Genomic DNA, 21,541 nt, shown 5'->3' with positions numbered 1-21,541 from the left:
CTAGCATATTTTCAATCTTCAAGTGGTTATCCCTCCACCCTCTTAAAATAATTGAAACAGTTTTTTCTATTACATAGGACCCTCATTAGGGAGTCAGGAGACCTGGATTCTCCCACTGATCTGCTTTCTGACTTTAGGCAAGTCAGATCACTTCTCTGCCAAATCTTTCCACCCTTCATTTATCTTGCCTATTTAGGTGCTGTTGAACTGATCTGACTTTCCATATAAAAGCAGCTTAGCCCAGTCTCAGTGGCTTTTGATTTTACTGTAGCACCAGTCAATGAAAGAGATGCTTGGTATGTATTGGTGAGTCTATGGTCAGGCTAGGCTACGGTTCAGCTGTCTCCTACCTCGCTGCAGGTTTTCAAGTACTCCACTGAAAAGCATGCAGAAATAAGTAGTAATCAAATCCAACTGGATGAAACAGAGCCATCTGCTGTGTATCTCTGGGATCAGAAGCGAGAGCATACACTACATTTACAAAACAAGTGTCACTGCGGTCAGTGCTGAAGCAGAAAGCCTGGAGATAAATGTTAACCGAGAAACAGGTCTGTCATCTTATTGATGAAAACCATAAGCAGTAAAAAGCAAGTAAAAACACTATACCATCCAGTTAATTGACTGAGATTACTGTGGTTTTCCATTTACTGGAATATTTGGCTTTTGAACAGAAATGTCGCTGTCACATCAGAAAAGAGCCTTCATTGTCCACTCCCCAGGAAGATGGGCATTTTAACATCATCTCCAGGACTTAAGATGCCAATCTTCGAAAGTAACTAGTAGTAACATTGCCCCATCACCTCTCAATCTGTGCCTGGTAGGTAGGATAACCTTTTCTCACATATGCAATTGGAAGGGGTAGCAAGTATTGGACGATACCACTAAGTAACATCCCAGCTGATATTTCATTATGAGGCCTCATAGAAGCCCTTGGAAACCATTCTGTTCATATTCTTTAAATTTTCTGAGTCCCCATTTCCTTCATTATGTTTTGAGGTAGATCTTTGTTCTACATAGAATACCCCACCCATCTGCCTAGCACTACTGCTGTAATGGTCATCCCCACAAATCAGGGGGAGGCAGATATGGTCTTTGCTTCTGACCACTTTTCACACTCTCCTGTGAAGGGAGACTCTTTTTTGGTGAAAGTTCAGGGTGAGGCATGTTCTACTCCGCTGTTCCCTGACAGGCCATGGAGACGATACATTGGGTCTGAGGCAGGAAGTGAAAGATCTTGCCAAGATCTCCCTTGAAATTAAACAGTAACAAAAGGAAGCTAACTTTACTGTTCAGTGCTTAACCACATAGCTGGACTTGGGGTGATGCCTTATGCAATAGGGTTAAAACATCTGTTGCAATAAGAAAGTAACAGCATTTGAAGAATTGGCCAAATCGCCCTTTGCAGGATTGGGGTCTTAGAGACCAAGACTGGACTTTTACTCCGGTGGTTTGGCCCTCATTTTAAAAAGTGAGGATTTTTTCCAACAGAAATGGGCTTCAGTCAAAAGCCTGGATCCAAAAACCCCAGCCCCCACCCACCAGCTAAGGGTGTGAGAGAAATCTGGATCAGCCTCTAAAAAAATAATGGAAATGAAAAACCAGGCTGTAACAGGTAAAGCTCCAACAGTTTCAATAAGAAAAGTACCTGGAATTTCCCTCTGCTGTTTGGGCTGGAACAGCTTGCCAGTGAATAGCGTCAGCTTGCAACATGTTGCTTTTAATTTCACTTTTAATTACAACAAAACTGCTTTAGGGACATACATTTTATATATAGATATATGTGAGATTACAAATGTAAGTTCAGGTTACTGTGCTTGCAATTTAAAGGTAAATAAACCACTATTAGCAAGAGAAGTGATTCCGCAGTTTATCATACACTAAACAGAAACATTACCTTCTATATGTTAAAAATAATCTTAAAACCATATTAAATGTAATGGCGAAGGGAAAGATAACAGTGGTCTGAAAATCAGATTATCTGGGGTTGATTTCTGGCTCCACAGCTTATCATACTTGCTATGTCAACCTCCCCCTGCCCTCCACTTTCCTGACTGTAATAGTGGGGTAATAACACCTTATTTAGACTCAGACTCTAGGACTGGAAGGGACCTCGAGAGGTCATCGAGTCCAGTCCCCTGCCCTCATGGCAGGATCAAATACTGTCTAGACCATCCCTAATAGACATTTATCTAACCTACTCTTAAATACCTCCAGAGATGGAGATTCCACAACTTCCCTAGGCAATCTATTCCAGTGTTTAACTACCCTGACAGTTAGCAACTTTTTCCTAATGTCCAACCTAAATCTCCCTTGCAGCAGTTTAAGCCCATTGCTTCTTGTTCTATCATTGGAGGCTAAGGTGAACTTGTCTCCCTCCTCCTGATGACACCCTTTTAGATGCCTGAAAACTGCTATCATGTCCCCTCTCAGTCTTCTCTTTTCCAAACTAAACAATCCCAATTCCTTCAGCCTTCCTTCATAGGTCATGTTCTCAAGACCTTTAATCATTCTTGTTGCTCTTCTCTGGACCCTCTCCAATTTCTCCACATCTTTCTTGAAATGCGGTGCCCAGAACTGGACACAATACTCCAGTTGAGGCCTAACCAGCGCAGAGTAAAGCGGAAGAATGACTTCTCGTGTCTTGTTTACAACACACCTGTTAATGCATCCCAGAATCACGTTTGCTTTTTTTGCAACAGTATCACACTGTTGACTCATATTAAGCTTGTGGTCTACTATGACCCCTAGATCTCTTTCGGCTATACTCCTTCTTAGACAGTCTCTTCCCATTCTGTATGTGTGAAACTGATTGTTCCTTCCTAAGTGGAGCACTTTGCATTTATCTTTATTGAACTTCATCCTGTTTACCTCAGACCATTTCTCCAATTTGTCCAGATCATTTTGAATTTTGACCCTGTCCTCCAAAGCAGTTGCAATCCCTCCCAGTTTGGTATCGTCTGCAAACTTAATAAGCGTACTTTCTATGCCAACGTCTAAATCGTTGATGAAGATATTGAACAGAACCGGTCCCAAAACAGACCCCTGCGGAACCCCACTTGTTATACCTTTCCAGCAGTATTGGGAGCCATTTATAACTACTCTCTGAGTACGGTTATCCAGCCAGTTATGCACCCACCTTATAGTAGCCCCATCTAAATTGTACTTTCCTAGTTTATCTATAAGAATATCATGCGAGACTGTATCAAATGCCTTACTAAAGTCTAGGTATATCACATCCACCGCTTCTCCCTTATCCACAAGGCTTGTTATCTTATCAAAGAATGCTATCAGATTAGTTTGACACGATTTGCTCTTTACAAATCCATGCTGGCTATTTCCCTATCACCTTACCACCTTCCAAGTGTTTGCAGATGATTTCTTTAATTACCTGCTCCATTATCTTCCCTGGCACAGAAGTTAAACTAACTGGTCTGTAGTTTCCTGGGTTGTTTTTATTTCCCTTTTTATAGATGGGCACTATATTTGCCCCCTTCCAGTCTTCTGGAATCTCCCCCATCTCCCATGATTTCCCAAAGATAATAGCTAGAGGCTCAGATACCTCCTCTATTAACTCCTTGAGTATTCTAGGATGCATTTCATCAGGCCCTGGTGACTTGCAGGCATCTAACTTTTCTAAGTGATTTTTTACTTGCTCTTTTTTTATTTTATCTTCAAAACCTACCCTCTTCCTGTAAGCATTCACTATATTAGACATTCCTTCAGACTTCTCAGTGAAGACCGAAATAAAGAAGTCATTAAGCATCTCTGCCATTTCCAAGTCTCTTGTTACTGTTCCCCCCTCCTCACTGAGCAGTGGGCCTACCCTGTCCTTGGTCTTCCTCTTGCTTCTAATGTATTGATAAAAAGTTTTCTTGTTTCCCTTTATTCCCATAGCTAGTTTGAGCTCATTTTATGCCTTTGCCTTTCTAATCTTGCCTCTGCATTCCTGTGTTATTTGCCTATATTCGTCCTTTGTAATCTGACCTAGTTTCCATTTTTTATATGACGCCTTTTTATTTTGTAGGTCACGCAAGATCTCGTGGTTAAGCCAAGGTGGTCTTTTGCCACATTTTCTATCTTTCCTAACCATTGGAATAGCTTGCTTTTGGGCCCTTAATAGCGTCCCTTTGAAAAACTGCCAACTCTCCTCAGTTGTTTTTCCCCTCAGTCTTTAGAGTGGGGTCACGATGATACTTTGTTTAATGTTTGTAAAGTGTTTGGGGATGCTTGGATGGAAGATACTACAGAACAGGGGTAGACAAACTTTTTGGCTCGAGGGCCACATCTGGGAATAGAAATTGTATAGCGGGCCATGAATGCTCACAAAATTGGGGCTGGGGTGCAGGAGGGAGTGCAGGCTCTGGGGTGGGGGCAGAAATGAGGAGTCCAGAGTTCAGAACAGGGCTCAGGGGCAGGGGAGTGAGAAGGGCTCCAGCTGGAGATGAGGGCTCAGGGGGGTGGCAGGGGATGAGGAATTTGGGGTGCAGGAGGGTGCTCCGGGCTGGGATCAAGGGGTTCAGAGGGCGGGAGGGGGATCAGGGCTGGGGCAGGGTGTTGGGGTGTGGAGAGAGGCTCAAGGGTGCCCGGAAGCAGCAGCATGTCCCTTTTCTGGGTCCTACGCGGAGGCATGGCCAGGTGGCTTTGCACGCTGCCCCCTCCAGAGGCACCACCCCTGCAGCTCCCATTGGCTGCGGTTCCTGGCAAATAGGAGCTGTGGGGGCAGCGCTTGAGGCAAGGGCAGCATCCAGATCTGAGCCCCCTGGCTGCCCCCACGCATAGGAGCCAGAAGGGGGTCATGCCACTGCTCCTGGGAGCTGTGTGGAATGGCTCCTGACCCTGCTTCCTGGCTGGAGTGTCGGAGTGGGGCCCTGCTGCTGTTTCTGTGAGCCACGTGGAGCGGCCCCTGACCCTGCGCCGTGGCTGGAGCTCCAGAGCTGGGCAAGCCCCAGATCCTTCTCCCCAGCGGGAGCTTGAGGGCTGGCTTAAAACGGCTGGTGGGCCTGGCCTGCGTCCCATAATTTTCCCACCCATGCTGTAGAAGGAGAAAGCATTAAAATCCATAATCAAATATACAAATGCTGCATTTAACAAGGATCAACATTCAGAATAACCACAATGTATTAAACTGATAGAATTAATAAAGATTAAGTTTCCTGATGTGTGTTGATATCTATTCAGAACTATTTCCATGGGGAATTCTGCTTTTAAAAAATGGCATGAGATGGCCCATGATTTGCACGGGAAATAAGAAACCACAAGTAATTTTCAGCATTGCTATTACGCCAGGCTATTGTCACCATGCTGACCTGCTTTTGGTCAACTGCCACACAACATTTCTTAATGCTATTTGACGCATTTATTGTAAATCAATCCTGATAATGTCTGTTTATGTTAGGTGCTGCTGCTGATAAGGCTGGCACCTGCACAAATCACTAACATAAATGAGAATTGATTCTGGCACTGTGCACGTCACTGCAAGAGTCATGCTGGAGAACTATTTCTTTCTCAAGCTGCCATTGGACTGCAGGATCAGTAGTATCTTTGACCTTGATGAATGAGTGGCTGTAACTTTCACGAGGGAATAATTAACAGCCTGCCCAGAATCAGATTTATGCCAATAGAACTTCTAGTCTTTTGAGTGAAGGAAGATCTTACACAGCCATCGGTAAGCAGTTCCAATTGTTAATTACACTTGCTGTTAAAAAAAATTGTACTCAAATTCAAGTTTTAATATTTCTAGCTTCAACTTCCAGCCACTGGACCCCGGTCCATACTTAAAATTTAGATCAACCTAGCTAGGTCGCTCAGGAATGTGAAAAATTCACAGCTCTGAGAGTTGTAGTTCAGCTGAGCTAACCCCCAGTGTAGACACAGCTAGGCCAATAGCAGAATTCTTCTGTCAACTTAGCTACAGGTGCTCGGAGATGTGGATTACCTACAGCAATGGAAAAACCCCTCTGGTCAATGTAGGAAGTGTCTACACTACGTCACTACAGTGGCATAATTGTAGTACCATATCTGTGCCATTCAAGTAGCGGAGACATGCCCTGGGTCTTGTTATGCTTTCATCTGCTCCTCTATTATAATGGTATCTTCTCCAGATGTTGGTACTTACGGACCAGGATCAAGTCACTCCTTAGCCTTCTCTTCAATAAGGTCCAAGGCCTTACTCAGGACATCCCTATTCAATACAGTACATAAGCAGTCTCTTAAATTTTAAGATTTACCTTGAATTCAGTACGACTTCAGCATGTGCTTTAGTGTTGTCCTGAATAGGAATGAATTTAAGCATATTCATTCCCAGATAGGGGATTTGGTCTTTTATTATAAGGTGTGTTTTCCAGACCTTGAAATCATTCTTGTACCTCTTTTTAAACCCTAATTTTTCAGTATCAATTTTGAAATGTTGATGCCAGAACTGGACACGATTCCCATAAATGGTTTCATCAATGCTGAATGCAGAAGCAACAGCACCTGCTTACTCCTGTTTAATATTCCCCGTTTATCTGTCAGAGGAATGCACTGATTTTTTTATCTACAACATTGCACAAGGTGCTCCGATTCAGTTAGTTAACTCCAGTGACCCCCTGTCACTGCAACTATGCTTTCACGTGAAAGTCTGTATTTTGTTGCTGATTACTTTGGCTTGATAAAAGCACCTAACCTATTTTAATAAGATCGATTTAGGGTAATTAGAATGTTTATGGGTAATATATGCACTTTCCCTGAGGATGTTAAAAGTGTCACCAATAATTTACTGCTACTGCATTGATAGAGATTGGTATAGCGACTGTGGCGTGGCTGGTCAGGCAAAAACAGTATTTCTATTTTTCCACCTTTGTTTAGATTGTAAACATTTTGGTGTAGGGACTATCTGTTATTAAATACTAGTACAACACTAATACAATGGGGCCCAAATCTCATTTGGGGCCTCTAAGAGCTTCTATAACATTAATGACCACCATAGATAATGTTTCTGCAAAAAACAATACACAGTAGAAGTTGTTAGTTCCCACAAAAAATTGGTCTTTTCTCCCCACCTCTCAGTAAAGATTTTGCAGTAGAGGCAGTCATGAGTTTATTAAAGCTTGATCCAATTCCCAAGGAAGCTTACAACAGTCTCTCAAGTGACTTCAGTGGGGGCTGGACTGGGCCTTTAAATAAGTCTACTTATTTTTACCAAAATATGTGAAAGAACTTTTCCATGAAAATCTGTCATGGCCCTTAGAATCCTTGTGGCAGAAGATGCCTCAGATTCTCTCTCTGCTTCCTTCCTATTTTTTAATGATTTATTCAGTGCATAGCGAGAAAAGCTTCCTAACATTCTCTACAAATAATTGTTTTCAAGCACAGATAATTTGTTTTAATGTGTATAGCACGAGGAAGAAACCAGAATAATCCTTATAGAGCATCTTCTTTACAGTACAAGTCTTCAAAAATATGACAACATAGCAGAGATTAGATAATTTCAGTACAAGTCCAGCCTCTAGGCCAAACTGAGCCATGATTTGGATGAAATAAATACTTCTTCAAGGTATAAGCAATAATTTACATTTAACATTTAAAATCTTGAAGGAAGCCTGTTCAGTCTCCCATTTTTACATGCAATCCCCATTGCTCCTTGAATTGCAGGAGATACGGTTCTTGGTCTTCTGATGGCTCATCAGACGCCTGCCTCTTACAGAGTTTGGACAAAAGCCCCTCTTTAGCAGGCTGATCACACACTTCGTGCTCAAATACTTCTTCATGTTCATCGCTCTCAAAACTGGACAAAGTAGGTATATAAAGTCTTCCAGTATGAGGATCCCAATCTACTAATATGGTCTGTTCATCCTCCTCTTCTACCTCCATTGTCCCAGTTTGATCTTGGAGGCTCTGTGTTATTGTTCTTAACTGGGGACAGTAAGACTGTCCTATTTTTTCAGTACCCCAATCAATCTGTGTATCATCTAGTAGTTCCTCTGGTGCAGCAGCCTCCTCCTCCCAATTGAGTTCTTTTAGTTTCTGCGCCGAACACATGTGCAGGTTACAGACATCAAGCTGGGGACAGTATGACTGTCCCATTTTATTGTCAGCGAAATCCCTCAAAGTGATCTGTGGCTCATCTAGCAGTTCTCTTGGTGCAGAAGACTTCTCTGTCAAACCACATTCTTTTAGCTTTTGCACAGGAGAAAGGTCTGCAGGCCTCACATCAAGTTCATACTCTACAACCCCTTCATTCCTTCGACCCACAACAGAGTGGAATCCATGTTGGCAAATCCCATATTGCTCAGAGTCAGGTAAAATTTTCACATCTTCAGAAGTATCAACCATGTGTTTCACTTCCAATGCTCTTTTCAGAGGCTTATCATCAACTCTGCTTTCATCGTGAACGGAACTGCAACTGTGGCTGGCCCTGCCTATTAAATTAATGGTTTCCTGGGAAGTCTTGTACTCACCCATCATATTAATAGTGATGAAGTTAACCACTATTTTTTCAGAAGGGATAAAAACCCTTTCATCACATTTATCGGTGTAGTGCAATACCTGGAATAGAAAGACATTGTGATTTAAAAAAAATACAAGCGATACCATCTAACTGCAACTTATTTGGCATCTACTTTTAAAATGTACAATTAGGTCCCATCTGGTCAGGGTTCAGGAGGAGAGGAAGGGAGAAGTGCAAAATGGCCCACTCTCTTTAAGCAGCGACAAGAGGATCTGCAGGTCCATTGGTAGGGTCATTCAGAAAGCTTCCACCTTAAGGCAAAGTTCACAGTGCATTCAGTAATCAGGCTTACCTTCACACTGGAAGTTGTGGGTTCAAACACAGGACTGAGAGTCCAGAGATTTGTGTTCTACTTTCTGCTATGCCACAGAGTGCATTTGTGACCCTGGAGCAAGTTATTTCACCCTCTATGCACCTCCACTTGTAAAATGGGGATAATCACTTGTTACCCACTCCTCACAGAAGCTGTGTGTGTCATAACTTGTTTGTTAGCATTTGCAAGGTGATCCAAGATCTTCCGATGGAAAATATTACAGGATTGCAAAGCACTAGTTAAATAATAGCTGTACTTAGGTTTCTTCCAGTTTGAGAGATATTACTGGTGTCTACCAGCAATCCTCATTTTAAGTACAAAGAACCTCTCTCCAATCAGCAGACTCTTTCAAATGCAGCAAGTGCAGCCACTGTAAATAAAATACACCCGGGGGGGGACCCCAAAAACCAGAAACCATGAAGCTGCCTTTTTTATTGTAAAAGTGTAGCACTTTAATGCTCAGTAAAATGAGAGACTAATACCACTAATCTGAGAAAGGTGTAGTGTAGCACGAAAGCTGTACCAGAAAGTTCTCCTAATGCTCTTCAGTTCTGACTTGAAACATCTTGGTTATTCCACCTCGCCATGGCTGGAGACTCCCAGTCAGGGAGGAGTTTGCAGATGTGGCGAAATGGTGGTTGGGATATGGACTAATTTTCACTTGTTACTTAATTCATGATTTTAACGTCGAGAGGTGGAGGTTGGAGAAGATGTACCTTCATGTGGTCTGGCCACAGCAGCAACTCTGAACTCCCCTGAGTGCAAAGGCTGCTCTATGCTAGTGACAATGCCAGTTCTGGTCTTCCCAGATGAAGCTGACTCCATATAAGAGGGAGGGAGTAGCCCAGTGGTGGTCCAAAAACAGCACAATGGTTGCACTGCCCCATGGTTTTTGAAAGTATTGCACCCTCTTGAGGCACAATCCCTGCAAGAACTCTTGTAAGATGCTGCACCTACAGCACCAACCCTGCCATGGTGCTGTAGGCTTAATCCCATCATTCTCTCTACTTCCTTCAAACCCTCCATGCTCTGCCACGGAGAGTGAGTTAACAAAGGTAGGTTGGTTTAACTATGTGGCTTAGGTCTGTGAAAAATTTCCCACCCTGGGAGATGTAAAGACAACCTAAACCCTGTGAAGACACCGCTAGTTGATGGAAGAATTCTTCTGTTGACCTAGTTATCATCTCTCGAAGAGGTAGGTTTACTACAGCAATGCAAGAACCCCCCTGTCGCTGTAGTACATGTCTACACTACAGTACAACTGCAGCTGTGCTGCCACAGCATTTCTAGTGCAGACATACTCTGAGTAAGGTATTTTTTATGATGGTGCATCAGTGTTTGTGCAACTTGATGTGTAATATCTAGGAGATAAAGTTCTTCTTTTAGGGATTAGAAATGAAATCTCCCACACCCCACCCTATTCTTTTAAAGATATTTTCTTTAAAAAATTGTTAACATAATAAAATGAAAGAGAAAACCTTGTAAACGTTTTTACATACATTTTTGGGCTATCTAATTAGTAGTACAGTTGGATGCTAGTAGAATAATATACAAAAGCAGAGCTAACTCAGATTGTACTGTATTTGAAAATATACTAAAACTGAAAGTTAAGTAATGTGCCTAGTGCAGACATGCTAAATCCTCCAGAAACATAATTAAACAGTGAACTGGAGTAATATCTAGTAATAGTCCAAGTCAGCATCACGATTCAATTTGGTCTTGACTTTTTGCATTTTTAATTCTCTCCTCTATTTGGTGATGAATTAATCCAATTAATCATTTTTGCTCATTGAATCCTCTCCATAGATCTCCCTGGGTAAATATAGAAATCTTGCCAGCTTACTAATGGCATTTGCCTTAGTGCATCTTAGTTCTTGCTTATAGCAATGACCCTTTCCAAGACTAAGAGAATAGTTCCATTTTGACGTTCAGTAACTTTGGGCATCTTTTTAGAAAAGACTGCCAGGCAGTCATGAGTGGGAATTATGGCACTGATCCTGCAATACATGGCATGCAGGCAGGCTCTAACGCCCACATGGAGGTTTAGTGAATTCAATGGGGCTCTGCATAGGTGCAGAGTAAATGGCAGGACTGGGGCCTTAGCAAGTAATGAGGAACACTTACCAGGTTAGCTGGATGCTTTTGCTTACTGACATGAATATACCTGTGCACATAATAGCCTGCCATAGAGATAATGAGGCCTGTTAAAATGATGGGCAGAATATATCCAAATACGATTGTTACAGTCTGCTCTACGGTTGGATCTGTTAATAAAACAGAAGTTATTACATTATGTAGTTTACTTCTTCATATTATGAGTTGTCCCAGGCACCTGTCACACTGCTGTCTAGATGGAGGATGTGAGTGTGCTGCATTCAGGGATTTTTGGCATCTGGATGAAAATGGTGACATTTGATCCAGAGACCAAATTTTGATAATTCCACTTGTCTTTGCCGGTGGAACTAGCTAACCTAACTCACCCTCACTGTGAGAAAAATGCCTACTGAAAGAACAGTTTTAATCCTGATTTCTCTTGGATACAGAACCTGTTTTCTTCCAAGAAAGGATTGTTTTACCCAAAGACCCCAGCTTCATGCAGCGGAGCTGAACAGTCTGCTGTGTTTCCTGCTGGTATTGGTATAGGCATACTCCCGTATTCTCTGGATTTGAAGACTGGGTGGGTAAGGAGGGAGAGAGAAAGAGAAAGAGCGTGCACACATACAAACGGATTCCGGAATGCATTAAACTGCAACAAAGACCATAGGGCTACCGGGGGAAAGAGAATAGAAGGTGATGAGCTTTATGCCCTGAGGAACAGCCTGCTCACAGATGAAGTCATGTCATATGAGCCCCAGTCAGTAGGACCCCGTGTGTTCTGCAGCCAGGGAAAAACATTTTGGGATATTCTTCATCAGTACAATGGCTCAAAAGCTGGTGGGGGAAGAGAGAAGGGGAAACTTTCCAAAATCAGAACTGCCCCTTTCATTTGGCACCCTAGGCAGTTCTTACCTGCACCTATTCTAGAATTTCCCCTGTTTTAACAAGACATATAACTGTGATAATCTCAAACTCTGATCTAAGTTTCATTCTCTTCACATGTTGCAGATTTGTACATACCTTTCAGAGTAGCAATGCAATGTTCTTTGGAAAATCCACCGAGCAAAAGTGGTGTTGTAACGTATGTCTGTACATTGACACAGTAAACTGTATTGGATTCCAACCGGGGCACAACCAGTGTATTGTTTTTAATAGAGAAGACCCACTAGAAAAAAGAAGATGGTAACTTTTATTCAGAGCCTACCCTAAAACACAGATGATGGATTTTATTAAAACAAACAAAAACAACTTGGAAAGAGCAACATTTTAACCATTATCGTGAGCTTGACCATGAAGCCTAAATTATTTCCATGTTTCTGAACACTAATGAAAACAGAATTAGTTATTACATTACCTCATCTGAGCATTTTACCTTCTATCTAATGTAATATTGCGTAACGTTACTGACCAATTCCCCCTTTACAGAAAGGAGAGAAAACTACTAGCATATACTCAGATGGATATTGTGATACACAAGAAACATCCCTCTGGTCTTTCTGTAGGGCATCCTAACAAGGTCCAATAAAGTTACATTTAGTTTTCATTTTAGGTAAACTCATTGAGGCCAACCCTGCTTCTACCAGAGTTAATGAGCCCTCTCACTTCTCTGTGGGTTTGGAAAGCTGGACCATTATTGAACAGCACTGGTGGAGTCCCACTTTGGTCAAAAAGCAAACTGTGACATCAGAGGAAAAAAGGCTGCTAAGAATGTCTCTTCATAGTTCATCTGTGGAATAATTGCAGCTTTTAGGCATTTTAAAGAAACAGCATGATGTTAATATGGAGCAGCTGATAGGTAAGTATAAACAGTCATGGGTGTAGATTGGTAACCGTAGTCATGAATGGTGAATCGACAAGTGAATTATGCAGGACAGCTCAAATAAGTATTAATAGAACATTCACCCTCCACCTTTTATTCTCTACGTGCCGCGTTACAGGAGGACTGCTTAAGACACATGTTCAAGTTTTACAATACTTTTTTAAAATTAGGATAAGAGTTTGTTAAACTCTGCTTGTTAAACTAGGTGCCTGATCTTGGAGGCAAATTAAAAACAGCAATTACATTTAAAACAGCCGCAAAAGAGATCTAAAAATAACTTTTCTATATATAAAATTGTTATAGCGTCATTGGCCAATATTTAGGCACTTTGCAGGGCTTGCACCTAGTGATGTCCCCTTTGAAAGTTGGGCACCTCCCCTCTCCAATGATATAATGCACCTGTTTTGAGCCCTGCAAAACTGTGAGAAACTGGACCTGGCCAGTGCCTACATTTGCTTATCCTGCACTTCACAGCATTGTAATTTGGAAGAGAGGGAGAGAGAGAGAGAGAGTGTGTGTGTGTGTGTGTGTGTGTGTGAGGGGGGTGGTAGAAATATTTTTATAGCAAGTCACTGTTTTTTTTTATGTGCCTGCTTGAAGCTGCTCCATGATTTAGAATATTTGATTGAATCGGGTGAGATGGATTGGTGGGCAGTGTTCAGATGTGGTGGTCACAGGATGTTGTTTATCACACAAGTGATAACTAGATGTGTGGCATTGTGACTGGGTGGACTAGACCCAGAGGGAGGCTTCAGGGTCCCGCCACACTTGTCCCAGGAAAAGAGCAGTGGAGAGGTCCTCCAAGCAGGCTAGAGTGGCTGCAGAGAAAGCAGCCAATCAGGGCTCAGGAGGGCCCTATAAAAGGAGCTGTAGCAGCAAAGACAGACAGTTCCCTGCTGGAGTTAGAGGAGTTCAGATGGTGCTCCTGGCTGGTTAAAGGAAACCGCAGGACAACAGACAGCTCAGTGGTAGTATGGACTGGAGAGCTCCTGGCTGGCCGCTAGGCCTGAGCTTAGAAGAGCCCTGAGCTAAGGGTAAGGCATCAGTGAAGGGTGGGGCTGCAGGGAAGTGGCCCAAGGAACTGAAGGCAGTTTTGCTAAGGGGACATGGTAGTGCACAGCTGCTATTCTTAGAGTCTCTGGGCTGGGACCTGGAGTAGTGAGTGGGCAAAAGGCCTACATCTGGACAGCAGTAAGCCCCCAGAAGGAAGTAAACTGTCAGGAGGCCCAGGTGGAGAGCTAGGACCAGAACAGATTAAGAGGGCAAAACAATGGTCTCTGAGGAGGAAGACTTGGGGGTACGGCCTGATACCAGGACTGGTTTAAAAAAAAGAAGATGCACCTGGCCAGAAAGGGGCATCAGCGAGAGATGGGTGCCATGCCTTTACAGGCATGTACAGAATTATATTTCAATAAATGTCTTAGCATATAAGCCTGTTTGTCAGCCTGAGACAGAATTTTGGGTTTGACTTCTTGATATTCTTATATCTTATACTACTATGTGTGAAGAACACAGACAGCATGTATTGCATTTCCCAAAACCAGATGGGGCTTTTGGTACAATGAGAAGAAAAAAGGGATAGAGCAGATAAAGCATTACAGGGTATGGTGGGAGTGTAATACATGAGCGTACACTGGAAGGCTGCCTGGCTTTTCTCTCAAGGCAAGATCAAGCAACCAGTCGGGAGGGACAAGCGGGGATTGGGGGGGAAGGTATAAAACACTAAAAGGTCAAAGAAATGCGTGTCCCTGACCTTAGCACAACCTCACTCCTTACCCCTCCCATGGGGTATGAAAGGGGTGTGACTGTGGGCATGCCTTGCAGGTATAGTGGGGCCTCCTAAGAAGGAAGAGGTGGGAATGGGGAACTGGGACATAGGCAAGATTCTGTGGCGTCAGAGTTGGGAACAGAACACTGGGAAACGGACTCTACCGGCTATGGATATGTTTGCTTGGAACTAGCTCCGTAAACGTCTCATTGCCTGCACTTCGGACTTCTGGTCTTCTGCTTTCAGTCTGTGCGACTAGAATCAGGGGAGAGGGTGAAAGAAAAGCCTTCTAATCAGATGAAGTAAACAGGCCATCTCATTACTTACAGTGCAAGTTCCATAAACGTGAAAAGATTTAATATGTACTGTTCTATGGCCTTTTCAAGCTTACCCTTTTCTTTGTTTTTTTGTTGAGTACAGACACATTATATTGCAGGCCAGAGTAGACTTGATACAAAGATATAGATTCCTCTTCCGGGGTTCTTTTCCATTTCTCAGGAGCAGTCAGAACTATTGATATAGATTTTTCAGTGGAAGACACAGTAACTGCTGGTGGATCAATTTTAGCTGGAAAGATAAGTAATTTCAGACAGCAAAGATAAATTTGATATGACTACTATGATATTAAAATTTCCTAAACTGTGGAAGATATTAAGTTTCATTATAGATTTTTGGGACTTAACTGTAACTTAGAATAATTCCTTTTTATATTGTTAGAAATGCATTATTTGGATAAGCAACTAAGCCTTAATATCAACAGTGTAGATACTACCGGATTGGGAGTTTGGGTTAGGAATCCTTGTGTCTAGCAGACTAAAAAGCCTTGAAATTTACGACTTGACTTATGTCAATGTGCATAAGATTTTAGCTTACTAAAATGAGCTAAGTTACTGGGAATTTCTGGAGAGCATTCTGTCTGTCTGGCGCAGACGAGAGACACGGCACTATACATTATTGTTATAGGCACTGCCTGGTTAGTAGGAGCTATAATGGAAAAGTATTATTATGGACTGCAGAACACTTTTTCTTCTTAATGTGTTCTCCAAACCATACATGGACTGTTGCCAGCTTTTCAAGTAGAGAGAAGTATTACCATATCTTCAAACACTGGCCACCTATTATTCAGCACACAGTAGATATATTTCCAAACATACTTAATATGCAATTGGCATAGAAACTCAAATTATTATCAGATACACTCCAACTAGTTTTGCCAATGGCAAAAACACTTTTGACATGCTAGGAAATAAAAGTTTCTTCCTTTACACTTGAGGGTGAGCATGCAATGTTAATAAATATTTCATGATGTAATCATAGCTATGAACCCTTAACTTTATTGTCTTTCCTTACTATCAGTGAGAGGATTGAACCGTGCAGTTTCTGTCCATCTGGAACAGTTGCCACTGAAAAAGGCTTTTACACTTGCATAGTATTGGTCCTCGTGGTTATATGTTTCATTGGAGAGGTCACACCATGTTCTACTGATGTTCTTGCATTCTGACTTTTTAATCCATTTACCTATGCCGTATCTGCATGAGAGAGAAGAGAGCGCTGAACAAGAACCATGACCAGAAACATAGTTGTCACCTAGTAAACTGCACATAGAAGAAGAGAACTGTGTGTTCCCAAATCTCAGGCAGCTACCATTTGTATTGATGGCGATTTCCCAGTAGCGGGTTGTAATTACTAAGGGTTTACATCTTCTTTTTAAATCAGAGCAATACAATTAACTTACCTGCCATCCACCAGAGGGCAGTAGTGAACATACACACTAGCTTAACGAGCTATACTCCAGAGATGTAATTAAGGGTGTGTTATTGCTCCCCTGACAAAATACCTATTTTCAGGGGGTTATCATTTGGATGCAATACACATAAAAGAAATCTGTTTATATGACTACAAAGTTCTCCTCCTTGGGTCCTGTTAGTCAGTCTGGTTGGGCCATTTTGTTCCCAAAACCTGGCTCAGCCAACCACTTGAGGATCTCACCACACTGAGGGAATGCTGACGCTATGAAGGCCCAGACTCAAAAAGGTACTTAGATAGCTACATGGCAGATTTAAGTGCCAAAGTCTGTTTTAGGCTGAGATTCACAAAATTCCCACCAAACCCTGTAGGTGCCTAAACTGACTCAGTGCCTCCATTTTCAGGGTAAAAGTTCCCTGGGTGCCTACGTTTCTGCCTTTGAGCACAAACACACTGCCACATTCCTCTAGGCATCCAGATGCCCATTTGGATCGGGTCCCATTCAAAAATCTGGCTGCTGGAGGAGCTTATGGTGCCCTGCCTTGCAACTTTTAGCACAGTGGTTAGTACACCCAGCTGGAATGTGGGAGACCCAAGTTCATAGGTGCTGACTTTCTGGGTGCTTTGGGGCTAGAGCACCCACAGGAAAAAAAAGGTGGGTGCTTAGGACCCACTGGCAGCCGCCCTATAAACGCCTCTCCCTCCCCCCCAGCACCTCCTGCTCACCGGCAGACCCCGTTGATCTGTGCTGCCCCCTCTCTCCCAGCGCCTACTCCTCCCTCCCAGTGTCAGCTGTTTTGTGGTGTCAGGAGGTGCTGGGAAGGGAGAGGGGAGGAGCGAGGGCGAATAATGCTCGGCGGAGGGGGCGGAACTGGGCAGGGAAGAGGTAGGAAGAGGTGGGGTGGGGGCGGAGCAGGGGTGGGAAGAAGCAGGGAAGGAGCGGGGCATCGGAGGAAGGGGCGGAGTGGAGGCAGAGCCAGGGGGAGAACCCCCCAGCAGATTATAAACTCTGCGCCTATTTCCCAGGTTCAATTCCACGCCTCAAGCAGAGGGGGAGAAAGGATTGAACGTGGGTCTCCCATCTCTCTAACCACTAAGCTCTGGCATATTCTGATAGGGATCTCTGTCAGTCTCTCCTGTTGAAGGTCTTCCACTTTGGAATCATATTTAAAGAGCCATTGGGCTGGGGGAGAGGGAGGAGGGAGAGAGAGAATGGCTGTAGCCTGGTGAGCATCACAACACCTAAACACCTTAATGACTCTAGGACAAGAAGCCTATGCTATCCCTCCAGCTAGCACAGAAAGCCAGGCCAAAGGAAAAGAGGCATGGCATGGATTCTCCTCCTATGCCTGGTTGCTAGAACAACTCCTGGAGGCCTTTAGCAAAAGGCTTAAGTACAGCAACTTGCAGGTGGTCTGAATTTGGCTTCATGTTATGACAAAGTTATTACAGTAAGGAAGGGGTAAAGTCACCTAGTAGCAGGGGGGTAAGACAGAAGAATTGTCCATCATCAATACTATTCAAGGGTCAAATTCTTCCACCATCATTCACATTGAATAGTATCTTACTACACAAGTGGTAATGGTGCTTCTTAATGTGGGTAAGCGTAACCAGACTGTGGCCCTAAGCCACATTCTTAGTCATTTTGAGTCAGATATTATCCTTCACAGATAAAGGCCTGATTCTGCTCTCACATATATTGATTTTACCCCAGCATAATTCCATTAATTTCAATAGAGTTACCTCCTAATTTCCAAGTGTATATGAGATCAAATTTGGACCCTTAGAAAATTCCAAAGAACGGGCACATTCTACCTTCCATCAACTACCATATCCCATGCACAAGTGTTAACAATTTACACAGTTCCTCTATGATTTGGATCCAGCCTCTCTGTGGCATAATGTCCCTTCATCTCTTTGTCTCATATCTCTGCAATGCCCCCATAAGCTCTTATTTTATACCCTTCACATATTCTGTCCTCACACTTCCTTCAACTGAGCCTATACTAAGTAATAACAAAATAAATAGTTTCAACGATTTATTTTTATTTACATCTCCAAGCCCTGATTCATTCTCAAAATTAGTTTTCCATCCTTGCCTTTGCATAAAGGTGCCTTTACATAAGCTACTAGAATGGGAAAAGAGACAGTGGGCAAACTTACATCAAATACTTCACCTTATAGAGTACTCCCTCTCCCAGTTCTTCTGGTGGTGACCAATGCAGGATATTCTTCAGGTTTTTAGATTCAAAATGGACATTTCTAGGACTGGGCAAAGAACAGTATAGTTCTGCTGGAAAAGAATATTAAAAAGGTACAATACACACTAAGAATCACAAAAGACATTTGCTTCAAAGCAAATTTATTTAGAAACCCTAGAATGAGCAACATTTTTTTTTCCTGCCAAAAAGCAGAGCTGTATTGGCCATGAAACCTGGATTATTTTCTGAGTTGTCTCATAGGAATTGCCCTACTGGATCACACAAGAGGTCCACCTAGTCCAGTATCCTGTCTCTGATAGTGGACAGCACCAGACATTCAAAGGAAAGTGTAAGTACCACAGAGTATGCACATGTGGGACTGTCCCTCCTATTAGGTCTCACTCTAATCTCTAATAGTTAGGAGATGGCTTAAACCCTGAAGCAATTATTTCAACCTATTTGTCAGGAAGGCTTACTGTTCTGTAATCCTCTGGAGCCATTTTAACCCCCTGGAGCCTTTTTAAAAATATGGGTTACAACTCATTCTGGCTCACTGAAAAATACAGGTTAGAGAGTTTTTTTTATTTGCAGTCAGCTATTTCGCAAAATAATATTGTACGTGTGTGGTTTTAAGAGCTCTGTGTAACTCAAAAGCTCGTCTCTCTCATCAACAGAGGCTGGTCCATTAAAAGATATTATCTCACCCACCTTCCCTCTCTAATTGTTTGCTTTTGTGAAACAAAACTATCTATATGAAGCCTGTGTGGAGAGTTCCTATGTAATAACAGAGTGACGCTGCTGCATACCCTTATTATAATATTGCTGTAGACTATGATCTCTTATTATTATTATTATTACTACTACTACTGAGACAAGCATGATCCAGAATAGTAGGCTTCTCGTGTACAGTTGCTGTAAGTAATCATTTTGTTACATTATTACCTTTAACATTACTTGCTGACACTTTGTCTACACTGGAACTTCATCCGCAAAACTTCAGGTGTTTTACCTCCCCCGCCCCCGCCCGACCAACAAAAGTTCTGCCAACGAAAAACACTGGTGTGAACAGTCCTTTGTCGGCAGGAGTGATCTTCATCCTGGGGCTGCCCAGCTGACAAAGTTGCTGCCGCTCACTCATCAGGGTGGAATATTTTTGTCGGTAGGAGAGCTCTCTCCTGCTGACAAACAGCAGCTGCACAGCCGTGTCACTAAAAGCTGCGTAGTGTAGACACTGCCTGAGATTCTGATCTTACTTACACAGGTGTAAATCTGTATATCTTCATTGACGTCACTGTATTCACCCAGACATAAATGGCATCAGAATCCGACCCTATGTCAGCTACGGGAGTGTTACTCAGCTAAATTACTACTCATTGAGACAGTTCTTGAAATAAAGGATTAAACAAGGAATTTAGTTTTGGTCTAATATGGGCCTCAGTTCAGCAAAATACTGAAGTAAGTGCCTAACTTATAGCATATTTCCATGTCAATGGAAAATCTCACATGCTTACATTCCTTGCTGAATTGGGGCCTTAATGAGGGTACCATAACCAGGGCCAAACCGTGCACCCTTTACTTACAACTCAGTCCCATATGCCTCCTGCCAGGAGCATTGTTTGACATCACTGGAAGCTGAAGGCACTCAGCAACACTTAGGATCAGGCCTGAATTTTCTGACGTTGGACAACAGCCCAACTGTCTTCTTTGCATTATTTCTTATCATAAGTATGATGCTACGAGAGCACAAAAGGAAATTAAAAAAGGGAATCTGTGGCCACTCTGGACTTTTCAAGGCCCCCTAAACCCATCCTTTAGGGATGCAGTTGTAGTTCTTCTTTAGCTGAACAAAGAACCAGAGGAATGAGGAAGTAAAACATTATAATGTAATGAACAACAGGAACCTAACAGAAGGGTTAATCCTGTTGTAATGAACAACAGGAACCTAACAGAAGGGTTAGTAATAACCTGACTTTGTTACTGCCTTAAATGGCCTTAAAGAATTATTTGAAGTTTATTTCAGTATCATTTAAATATTTATTCTCCAGATGTGTAACACTTAATTACACTTGTGGCACTGGTCTGTAAATCAAATCAATGTCACCACTGCTCCCTTAATTGATTTCTCTCACCTTAGGATTTCCTAAGGCCAAACTGTAAAAACAAAAGTAGGAAATACTTTCTAAAAATAAATCTGAGAATATAATATTGTTGCAATTCTACTGGGGAGAGTTAAGGTTACTGCTTTTATTTGAAAGAGACTTTCTGATTTAGGGTGGAAATATAATCTTAACTCTGAATTTTCCAGTCTTCAAAATATATATAATCATTTTTGAAAGGTAATATACAGTCAAAACACTGGTATGTGCCTGTATGCTTAACTTCACCTTATAAATATCCTCCACAAATTTCTTGATCAATGTTGCCCCCTTTGGCCTGAGCGGTAAGCCAATATTTGGAGCCTTACAAGATTGTTGCAGTTAGGTGGAGAAATGAATGATATGAGTTATGTATTTCTTTGGTGCAATCCTGTATATTTACAAAGAATACACACAAAAGCCAGGTACCCTTAATGCAGTAGAAACAAACCAACAGCAGGCAGTTTCCTAGCTCTCTCTTTCCAAGTCTGCCTCCCTAGTAATTTCTGTGCCCAAGAAGCCTCTCTGCTCCCTCTCAGGGCCACATTAGGGTTGCCAGGTGCCTAGTTTTTCACCAGAAAGTCCAGTCGAACAGGGAACCTGGAGGCATGTGGTTAGATGTACTGACTGGACGCCTAATGTCTGGTTACTGAGGATGGGAGGCACCGAGTCATCAACCTGCACCAGCCCATGCTCAGCTGGAGCTGCCTTCTACCTGCATCTCATGGGCAGGCAGGCGGGCTTTGCATCAGGCTGCAGCTCTGGAGCAGAGGGAGCCCAGCAGGGTGGGGACAGGGAGATGGAGAGGATCCAGCTATGAGGAAGGGGAATGGGGAAGAGCAGCAAGTGACAGAGGGAAGGGAGGGAGGAGTGAACAGGGGTGAGGCCTTGAGGGAAGAGGCAGAGCAGGGGTGGAGTCTCAGGGGAAGAGGCAGGCCAGGAGCAGGGCTTCGAGGGGAAGACGCGAGGCAGGG

General features: G+C 42.8%; 1 protein-coding gene across 2 annotated transcripts in view; it reads right to left on the bottom strand.

The window, feature by feature from the left end:
* Positions 1 to 5,603: 5,603 nt before the first annotated feature.
* IL20RA (interleukin 20 receptor subunit alpha) overlaps positions 5,604 to 21,541 on the bottom strand; it is a 32,489-nt gene continuing 16,551 nt past the window's right edge. The window contains exons 2-7 of one of the 2 annotated variants that reach the window (XM_050949650.1): positions 18,395 to 18,524; positions 15,836 to 16,014; positions 14,877 to 15,052; positions 11,919 to 12,063; positions 10,926 to 11,065; positions 5,604 to 8,526 (exon numbers count right to left, since the gene is read on the bottom strand). In XM_050949650.1, the coding sequence (XP_050805607.1) occupies positions 7,585 to 8,526; positions 10,926 to 11,065; positions 11,919 to 12,063; positions 14,877 to 15,052; positions 15,836 to 16,014; positions 18,395 to 18,524 (1,712 nt within the window). In that variant the 3' untranslated portion in view covers positions 5,604 to 7,584. The remainder of the gene's footprint in view (positions 8,527 to 10,925; positions 11,066 to 11,918; positions 12,064 to 14,876; positions 15,053 to 15,835; positions 16,015 to 18,394; positions 18,525 to 21,541) is intronic. The other variant, XM_050949652.1, reaches the window with a different exon arrangement.

The sequence above is a fragment of the Gopherus flavomarginatus genome, chromosome 4 (assembly GCF_025201925.1).
Source record: "Gopherus flavomarginatus isolate rGopFla2 chromosome 4, rGopFla2.mat.asm, whole genome shotgun sequence".
Classification (NCBI taxonomy): domain Eukaryota; kingdom Metazoa; phylum Chordata; order Testudines; family Testudinidae; genus Gopherus; species Gopherus flavomarginatus.
The sequence above is the reverse complement of the archived record's forward strand: the minus strand, read 5'-3'. Positions and strand labels throughout refer to the sequence as shown.